This window comes from Lepidochelys olivacea (genome assembly GCF_965140295.1).
Source record: "Lepidochelys olivacea isolate rLepOli2 genome assembly, chromosome: 15".
NCBI classification, from domain to species: Eukaryota; Metazoa; Chordata; order Testudines; family Cheloniidae; genus Lepidochelys; species Lepidochelys olivacea.
This window is the reverse complement of record NC_140425.1, coordinates 2,101,183-2,111,229: the sequence shown is the minus strand read 5'-3', so window position 1 is coordinate 2,111,229 and position 10,047 is coordinate 2,101,183. Positions and strand designations below refer to the sequence as shown.

Genomic DNA, 10,047 nt, shown 5'->3' with positions numbered 1-10,047 from the left:
CTCCTGCGTTTCCATGGAGACCACTGATGTTTAGGACATTGTTTTTTTGGTTACAATCTGTGTGCCCCCTTCGCCTCCCTCCCTGTGGCGGTGGGAAGCAGCTGGCGACTGGCTCTGAGCAGGCCTGGGCAGGGCCCCAGCTGTCTGACCGTGTTCACCTTACCGACTCGCGTGCACGCACAGATGACTGTTGTTGTTGCAAGCCCCCCCAACCCGCCCCGCGGCCCTGGTGGGGAGGAGCATTGCACAACTCCCCCCCCCCCCCCCCACACACACTTTCTGCTTGCTCCTGGGCACCAGCTGGGATCGGTTTGCACATGGCCTTGGCACCTTGCAGCCGCAGCCTGGCAGGCGAGAGTGAAGGCAGGCGCTTCCTGCTGCAGAGGGCTTGCAGCATCTCTACTCGCTTAACCAGCTCCAGGGCAGGGATGATGACTCGCAGCCGGGCGTGACCGTGGAGCCTCGATCTGCCATTGCAGCTTGTTTCCAACAGTAATCAGGTTTTTTCCAGCTCTGCCTCTCTGCGATCTTCCAACCCCAGCTCTGCTCCCCCAGGGAATCCTCCGGGCAGCGTCGGGATGCTCAGGTTGCAGAGCTGGACACTCAACCAACCGATGAGTCACCGGGAGTGAATGGGCTGGTACCCCAAGGCAGGAAACAGGAGGAGTAGCTACAAAACTACCACTCACTGCGGCCAGCTGGGGCATTTGGTAGAGCATCATGGGCTGTACAGTGGGAGAGTGCTGAAAGGCAAGATCTTGCTGCACCCATGGGTACTGGGGTAGAACCCCAAGGAGCTTGCCTCTCTTCTCTGCACCCCCAGCATCAAGCCCCCAGGCTCGTTGGGAAGGGACCAGCCTCTCCTCATGCTGGGCCAGGAGCTGAGCCGCCCTCCAAAATGTGTCTGTCCTCCTGCCGCAGAGACGAAGCAGGGTTGAACTCTCCTGATGGAGGCTGGGCACGTCACCCCTGGAAGCCAGACCCTGGGCCACCTGTGCATGCTCTGCCACTCCTGCTCACCGTGTTTGTCTGGCTGGCCACTGGCACCACCATGTCCAGCCTCAACAAGTGGATCTTTGCCATCCACAATTTCCGGTACCCCGTGCTGCTGTCATCCCTGCACATGCTCACGGCTGTGCTGGTGGGCTACCCACTGGCCAGACTGCGGGCACGCGGGGAGGGGGGCGCGGCCCTGGGCACCAGCACTAAGGCCAGAGTCTACCTGCTGAGCTTGACCTTCTGCGCCAGCGTGGCCTTCGGGAACCTGGGCCTCAACTACGTGCAGCTGGACTTTGCCCAGATGGTGTACACCACCACGCCCCTCTTCACCCTGACGCTGTCCAAGGTGCTGCTGGGCCAGCACCACCACCTGCTGCAGTACGTCGCCATGGGGCCCATCTGCTTGGGCGCCTCCTTCAGCATCATCGGGGAGGTGCACTTCGACCAGGCTGGCTGCTGCTTCCTCTTCGCTGCTACCTTCCTCCGTGGATTAAAGTCCTTACAGCAAAGTAAGTGACCCCCCACATCTCACCCCATTCCTCCTAGTCATCCTGGGGCCAGGGTTCCACCTCCTCTGGTCATTGTACTCTGGCTGGGGGATCTTCAAGCCCCAGCATCCTGGCCAAATTCCAGCTCCGGGAATTACCTCCAGTCACCTAAATTCAGCCAGATGGAGCACTTCCTGTCCTAGAAGGCTGCGTAGTGCTGCTGGCAGTGGCTGTGCTTTAGCACAGAGGTGGCTGGTGTATCAGCATCTGTAAGTGATTCTGGGATCCTCCTGGAGGAAAAGTGCTACTGAAATGGCATTAATGATGCTAATGGGACCATCTTTCTGGTCTGTGTCTGTGCAGCACCTGGCTCAATGAGGGCTCCTGGGTACTACTGTAATATGCCCAATCAACAATGTGCAGCGCCTAGCACAGTGGAGTGCCAGGCCATGCAGGGGGTTCCTGGGCGCTACGGTAATATGAATAATAATGAGCATGGCCGTACCCTTCTTCTGGTTGCCACAGGGGTCCCTTTGGGTGCTAGTTAGTGTAAAAGGGGATTTAGTGCTGGAGACTGAAATCCCACATAGTGTGCAGCATTGGTGCAGTGCCCAGCTCTCTCCCGCCCCCCACTGTCCCCTGCCAACATCCCCCCCACAACTGGGGGAATTTCCTCAGCTCCCCACCCCACTCAGTCCTCAGCCTCTTGGACAACAAAGGGCTGACTGCATCATGGATTCCTTTCCACCAGGGGCTGCCATGAGACTCTCCCCCTCCCCCCCAAACTCCTCTCATCCAACAGCAGGCAGATGGTGTCAGCCAGGGCTGGGCTTGAACTTGTAACCTGCAGCAAAGGACTCTGCAGCCCATTGCTGATCACCTGAGACAGGCCTTTCCTTCCCACTACCTTTGAAGGGAAGCTGCTGGCCCTGCTGCCTCAAGAGGCGGTGTGAGAGCACAAACAGCCCATCATGAACCATCCTCCCCCGGGCCTCTTGGGCCGAAATGTCCTTGGCAGCAAGCAGGGGGCAGATGCCACTGTTTGTTCGTCAGTTCCAAAGGGAACGTTTCCATCTCGCTCCAGCCCCAGCCTGCCCTTTAGGGTGTGTTCCCGCTCTTATCAGGACAACAGTTTAGTCACACACGAGCCCAGACATGTCCTGGCGTGTGGCCTAGTGGTTAGAGCATGGCTCTGAGCTCCAAGGTTACATCCTGCTCCCCGAGTCCCCAAAGGGAAGCCCTGCTGCTGTTTGAGTGGATTGCAGGGTGGGGTTCTACATGGACCCCCTTTCACAGCCCTAACTCCAGAGAGAAAATCAGAGCTGCCAAAAGCTCCTAGCACCCCAACCAACCCCCTGGCTAATGAGCTGCACCCCAGTTATCATTCATTATCTCTATTACCATTGCGTGTAGGATTTGGGTTCTTAAAACTATTAGTTTTTATGAAACATCATCCCACTTCACCTTTAAGGCCCAGTCATGGCCCAGGGCCCCATTGTGCCAGGTGCTGTACAGACACAACACAGAAACAGGCCCTGCCCCCAAAGGATTTGCAATCAGAAGTGAGAGCTCACATCCCAAATATTAAGCAATGTGGCCTTGGTGGTTTTAGTCAACAAACCCCACACCCTGACTGGTTTGCAAGGGGGAGCTGCAATTTACCAACCACTCATCCCTTGATTTTGGCTGTGGGGCAAGGGAGATCATCACAGTTACTGCGATGCTGGGGAAAAGGTCCCAGGTTCTGTTACTTGCAGGGGACTGTGTGTGTTTTATCCCAGGCATGCCCCCAGGACAGTGCTCGCTTTAAGGGGTGCCCCCTTCTCCCCTCTCTCTTTTAGCTCACTGTCGCTTCTCCTCCCATTTTTCTCTTTTGTTCCCACTGTTCCCCTTACCCGATTCGCTGGTGTGATAAATGAAGGGGGTGGGGGCAGTTCCCTTTTATGGACACCCAGCCAGCCAGTTAGCTATAAAATCCCTGTTAGTAGCTGTTCTCTACTTGCTTTACCTGTAAAGGGTTAAAAAAAGCCCATAGGTAAAAAGAAGGGAGTTGGCACCTGACCAAAAGAGCCAATGGGAGGGCTAGAACTTTTTAAAATTGGGAAAAAACTTCCCCTTTGTCTGTTGTTGATCTCCGGAGAGAGGAGAAACAGAGCAGGAATGGGCTGAACTCTGCTTAGTAGGAAGCTTTAAGCCAGGTATGAAAGCCCTCAGATCATACCTAGAGACTACTTATTTGGAACCCACAGATATGTAAGTAAATCAAGGAATGTCTAGGAAGATGCGATTAGGCTTATTTATTTTATTTCTTATTGGCTTGTGGACTCCTCTGTGCTAACCCCCAAATGCTTTTGTTTTGCTTGTAACCATTAAGCTGGACCTCAAGAAGGTTATTCTTGATGTTTAATTTTTGTAAGTGGGTTTTTAAAATCTAGCAAAAGCCTAAATTCCAGATGTATTTTCTTTTTTGTTTTTAATAAAATTTACCTTTTTTAAGAACAGGATTGGGGTTTTTTTGTGTGTCCTAAGAGGTTTGTACACATGTTTAGTTAGCTGGTGGCAACAGCTGATTTCCTTTGTTTTCTTTCTCAGCTCTTCCCTGGAGGGGGGATGAAAGGGCTTGAGGGTACCCCACAGGAAGGAATTCCCAAGTGTTCTTCCTGGGTTCTCAAAAGCAGGGGGACATTTTTTGCACTTGGGTGGTGGCAGCATCTACCCATCCAAGGTCAGAGAAAAACTGCAACCTTGGAAGTTTAATACCAGCCTGGAGTGGCCAGTATTAATTTTTAGAATCCATACGGGCCCCACCTTTTGCACTCAAGGTGCCAGAGTGGGGAATCAGCCTTGACAGCTGGGCTCAGGACACAGGTAACTCCCCAAGGAAAGCGGTGAAGAATTGGGGCCCCATGAAGGGCTCTGGCTCCAGGGGCAGCAGGTGTCTGTTTCAGGTTGGGACAGTGACTGCGATTCCAGCTGCGTTGCTGAGCGTGCTGTGTCAGTGTGAGCAGACACTGGACCTAGTGCTCCCGAGGGCATGTCGCAGCAGAACAGGGCGAGCTGCACTGTTCCAGGTGCTGGGGAACAGGGGGAATTCTGCCAAATGCTTTGGAATCCCACTCTGTGGACATAGTTGGAAAATCAGGAGGGCTTTTACAGATTATTCACTCAAAGCGCCTGGGGGAGCCAGGGGGGCAGGGGAGAGCCTAGTGAAGAGTGAGCATCCCCTGATACCATTCTGTGTCAAACCCTCCCCACTCCCAGAGAGATTGCATCCCCCCCGGCAAGGGCTTCCCCGCCTTGATCCCTCCCCAGGATCTTCCCCTCCCTCCCAGAGGCCTCCCAATTGCCCCACATCTTCTATTTCCCCATGAGAGGGCTCCCAATGCCCCCAGAGACCTCCCAATTTTCCTGGCTTTGAAATCTCCTGAGACCTTCTGCTCCCCTCCCTGCCCTCTCCATTCAGTTTCTATATTTACATTGTTATCTCAGGCAGCAGAGGCATGGACGGGCTGACTCACTGGACTGACCGTCATTTCCATGTTCCCGTTGCCTCAACCCTTTGATGCTCCTTAACCCCCTTCACCACTGACTGAGAGTAGGAGAGCCCAGGTCTCTCTTGCTGCAGCCCCCTCTTCCCTGGCTGGTCTCCCCAGGACAGAACGGCTCCCCCAAGGGCAGCACTGGGGATGGGGTAGAGGTACACAGATGGTGGTTAACCACCATTGGCACAGGCAGTTGGGGTGTTGACTCAACAAGGGGATGTGGGTGGATTGAATGTTGTGGGTTGTGGCCGGACAGCATGAGCCTGTGTTTCCAAAAATTTCAGCCCGTCTGGCCATGACCCCAGCAGGGCTGTTGGGAACTGAGCAGGCTTGGAAATCTGACCCCAGTTGTGGTTCCTGAGCCCTTGAACGTGTGTGTGTGTGTGTGTGATCCAGCTGGGCCTGCTCTATGTGTGTGCACATGTGTAACCCACACACTTTCTGGGTGTGGTGCTCTGTCCCATCTAGTGGCACTGAGACCACTTAGAGAGAGAGAGTTAAATGAGTCTGCTCTCCAGCCTGAGCTAACAGTCAGTTGGCTTTTGGCTTTTTCTGCCCCAACCCCAGCCAGTTGGCTTTTAGCTCATGCTGTAGAGCAGGAGTGGGCAAACTATGTCCCACGGGCTGGATCCAGCCCCTCAGGGCTTTGGATCTGGCCCACAGGACTGCCACCCCCATGGTGCCACGAGCCCAGCGCCGCTCTGGGAAGTGGCCGGCACCATGTCCCTGCGGCCCCTGGGGGAGCGGGGGCAGAGGGCTCCGCATGCTGATCTTGCCTGTGGGTACCTCCTCCGAAGTTCCCATTGGCCGGGAATGGGGAACCAGCAGGGCCAGGGCCAGGGTCCTGGTGCATGCCGCTGACGCCCCGGAGATTATCTAGGTAAGCGGTGCTGGGCCGGAGCCCGAACCCCTCCTGCACCTTACACCCCAACTCCCTGCCCTGAGCCCCCTGCCTGCACCCCAGCCCCCTGCCTGCACCCCAACCCCCTACCCTGGGCTTCTTTGTACACCCTGCAGCTGTCCTGCACCCCAACACCCTGCCCTGAGCCTCCTGTTGCACCCTGCACCCCTCCTGCATCCCAACCCCCTGCCCCAGCCCTATGTTCATGACCCTGCATGCAATTTTCCCACCCCGATGTGGTTCTCAGGCCAAAAAGTTTGCCCACCCCTGCTGTAGAGGCTCATGCACTAAGCTCCAGAGGTCCCTGGTTCGATCCTGCCCGTGGACTGGGGTCTGTTGGCGTTATACATGTTTGTGCCTTTGTGCGTGTGTGCATTCAGCCATGTGAGTAGGGGCCTGAGGCTAGTGTATGTGATTGTGTTGTGAGTGTGTTTGATGTGAATTGCAGTGTGAGCTGATAGGAATGCATGCGTATCTGTGCAAGTGGATGTACGGGTGTAGCTAGCTGTGCGTGTGTAGTGTGATGTGAGTAGTGTCATGCATGGGTTGTCGATTGTGTGTCTGTGTGATGCATTATGAGATGAATGTGTGTGTGATCTATGGGTGTGGGTCTGACTGTGTGCGAAGTGTCTGTGGGGTGCCGTGGGCAGGGAGGGATGTAGGTCCTGATATAGATCTGAACTGGTACAAAGTCTCCATTGCTTGTGTTCTATAGTCAGATCACCCCACTGGGACGGGCCTGAAGGCCAGGGGCTGCCTGCTCCTGGGGCAGTCTCCTCTGCCAGGCTCCTTCTGCCCTGGCGGTGGGGTCCCTCACTCACCCCCTCACTTAGGGTTGCCAAATTTTGAATTGCACAAAACTGAACACCCTAGCCCCACCCTATGCCCCACCCCTTCCCCAAGGCCCCACCCCCGCTCACTACATTCCCTCTCCCTTGGTGGCTTGCTCTCCCTCACCCTCATTCACTTTCACTGGTATGGGGCAGGAGATTGGGCTGCGGGGGCTCCCGCTGGGGATGCAGGCTTGGGGTGGGGCCGGGAATGAGGGGTTTGGGATGCAGGAGGGGGCTCCAGGTTTGTGGGAGGCTCAGGGCTGGGGCAGGGGGTTGGGGCTCCGGGTTGGGGTGGGGGCTTACCTTGGGCGGCTCCCGGTCAGTGGTGCAGCGGGGCTAAGGCAGGCTCCCTACCTGTCCTGGCGCCGCGCTGCACCCTGGAAGTGGCCAGCAGGTCCGGCTCCTAGGTGGGGGGGGCCAGGAGGCTCTGTGCACTGATCTCGCACGCAGGCACCACCCCTTCAGCTCCCATTGGCCATGGTTCCCAGCCAGTGGGAGTGTGGAGCCGGTGCTTGGAGCGGGAGCAGCGTGTGGAGCCTCCTGGCCCTCCCGCCTAGGAGCCGGACCTGCTGGCTGCTTCCTGGGCACAGTGCGGTGCCAGGACAGATAGGGACTATCCTGCCTTAGACCCGCAGCACCGCTGACCGGACTTTTAACAGCCCGGTCGGCAGTGCTGACTGGAGACGTCAGGGTCCCTTTTCGACCAGGCATTCCGATCGAAAGCCAGACACCTGGCAACCCTACCCTCACTGCCCCTGCTGCATGCACTGCCCAGGTGTCACCTGTCTGTCTTGCTTCCAGGTACCCTGCTGCAGGACAAGAAGCTGGACTCTGTCATCTTGCTCTGCCTGACATCGGTGCCCAGCTTCTGCATCCTCTTCACGGCGGCTCTGGTGCTGGAGGTGGGGGCAGCCTGGGAGGGCATGCTGCACTACGGCAGTGCCCTCTGGGCCTGTGTCCTACTCAGCTGCCTGGGCTCTGTCCTCTATAACCTGGCCAGCTTCTGTGTCATCTCGCTGACCTCCGCCCTCACCATCCATGTCCTGGGCAACTTCAATGTGGTGGGAAACCTGGTGCTGTCGCACCTCCTCTTCGGTAGCCACCTGAGCGGGCTCAGCTACGCAGGCATCGGCCTCACCCTCTCGGGGATGTTCCTGTACCACAACTGTGACCTCATCGCTGGCTACTGGAGTTCCAGGCTGGCTCTGGGCCGGGGCCAGGTGAAACCAGAATGAGTCCTGTGCTAGGGCACAGTGCAAGCCTTGAACTGTACAGACTGCAGTGCTCTGTGTGAGCGTGTGTGTTTGTGTGCGCACGTGCGTGCGTTTGTGTGCGTGCACACTCTTGTCCTCCGCTGGATGATGTGTATCAGACCCAGTGTGTGTGTGTGTGTGTGTACGTACTCTGGTTTTCTACTGATGGAAATGTCAGACTTCCTCCTCTGAGAGTGTGTATTCGTGCTCTCACTCCTGATCTCTGTTGGATGGTGTAGATCAGATCTTTGTGTGTGTGTGTGTTTGTGTATCACGATTGTCCTCTGTTGGATGGTGTATGTTGGGGCAGGGACTGCATGGATGAGGGAAGGTGTTAGAGGTATGTGCATCAGGATGTATATGTCAGTGTGCTTGTGAGTGTATACCTTGTATTGGATGGAATAGCTCAGTCCCCTTCCAGTGTCTGTCAGTTCTCCCTTATGGCCAGAGTAGCTCCTTGGAGCAGCCTTGGTTTGGAGATACCCCACGTTCAGCTTCCTAGGCCCCCCGTCTGTGGGGAGCCCTCGGATGAGCACAGCCACAGACTGTCTCAAGGGAAGTCGCAGCGGCCTAGTGCCCTGGGTTGGGGGTGAGTGTCCGTTCTATTGCTACGAGCCAGCAGGCAGGGTTGGTGCCAGCATCATGCTCCTCAAAAGCTGGTCTGGGTGAAATGCGGTGTCCAGGATCTGGTGGGTGGGGTTCTGTAGTGTTCAGAAGAAATCGTAAGTGTGGTTAACTTTTTACATGACTGATTCACCTGGTCTGGCCTTCCAGGTTTCCTGGCTCAGGGATGTGGCTGGGACGAGGCAGAACTTCTGAAATGCTGTAAGGGAGGCTGCATTCCTGGCCCAGTGGGAATCACCCCAGAGAGCCCACCCCATGAAGGTCCCAGCCTAAGAGCTTGAGATGCCATCAGACTCCTGGGGTGCCTCAGATCCTGGCTCTGTAGCTTTTCAGTAAGCACAGAGCTGCCAGCTGAGATGCAAAGTGGGTCCAGTGTCCACACACATACAAAAAGAACAGGAGTACTCGTGGCCCCTTAGAGACTAACAAATTTATTAGAGCATAAGCTTTTGTGGGCTACAGCCCCCTTCATCGGATGCCTAGAATGGAACATTGTATGTGTGTGTATATATATATATATATATACACATACAGAGATGGTGGAAGTTGCCATACAAACTGTAAGAGGCTAATTAATTAAGATGAGCTATTATCAGCAGGAGAAAAAAACTTTTGTCCTGATAATCAAGATGGCCCATTTAGACAGTTGACAAGAAGGTGTGAGGATACTTAACTTAGGGAAATAGATTCAATATGTGTAATGACCCAGGCACTCCCAGTCTCTATTCAAACCCGAGTTAATGGTATCTAGTTTGCATATTAATTCAAGTTCAGCAGTTTGTCCTTGGAGTCTGTTTTTGAAGCTTTTCTGTTACAAAATTGCCACCCTTAAGTCTTTTACTGAGTGGCCAGAGAGGATGAAGTGTTCTCGTACCAGTTTTTGAATGTTATGATTCCTGTTGTCAGATTTGTGTCCATTTATTCTTTTGCATAGAGACTGTCCGGTTTGGCCAACTATATTTTTCATTCTATGCACCTGATGAAGTGAGCTGTAGCTCAGGAAAGCTCATGCTCTAATAAATGGGTTAGTCTCTAAGGTGCCACAAGTCCTCCTGTTCTTTTTGCAGATACAGACTAACACGGCTGCTACTCTGAAACCTGTCATCTCACACACACACACACACACTCTCCCAGGTGTGCATACGTGATCCCAGTTACACGCAAACACACGTGAACACACACACTGCTTTTTAGAGACCCTCTCCGCAGCCTTTAACGCCACCCAGCTGAGCTCTGATCATCCAGCGCTGCCGCAGCAGTCGCGTCTGGCACCATTGTGGTGAACAGGCCTGTTGTGGTGTTGCACTTGGGGTGCTGATGCCAATGGCTGAGCCCTGCCCGTGGCCAGGAGCACAAGACTCAAGCAATGGCTCCTCTTGCCCTCAATAAAGCTCTATTTTTGTCCTA

At 55.0% G+C, this 10,047-nt stretch overlaps 1 protein-coding gene across 1 annotated transcript; it reads left to right on the top strand.

Annotated features, from left to right (window-relative positions):
* The first annotated feature begins 275 nt into the window (after positions 1-275).
* SLC35E4 (solute carrier family 35 member E4) lies at positions 276-10,047 on the top strand. Its single transcript, XM_084648857.1, has 3 exons — positions 276-1,508; positions 7,565-7,983; positions 8,791-10,047. The coding sequence occupies exons 1-3, from the start codon at positions 770-772 to the stop codon at positions 8,833-8,835; spliced, it is 1,203 nt and encodes a 400-aa protein (XP_084504983.1). The 5' UTR covers positions 276-769; the 3' UTR covers positions 8,836-10,047.

Coding starts and splice junctions, on each gene's coding strand:
- SLC35E4 (XM_084648857.1), top strand. CDS start 770: ATGGGTACTGGGGTAGAACCCCAAGGAGCTTGCCTCTCTTCTCTGCAC. Junction 1,509..7,564: donor ATTAAAGTCCTTACAGCAAA/GTAAGTGACCCC, acceptor TCTTGCTTCCAG/GTACCCTGCTGCAGGACAAG. Junction 7,984..8,790: donor TGGCTCTGGGCCGGGGCCAG/GTGAAACCAGAA, acceptor CTGGCCTTCCAG/GTTTCCTGGCTCAGGGATGT.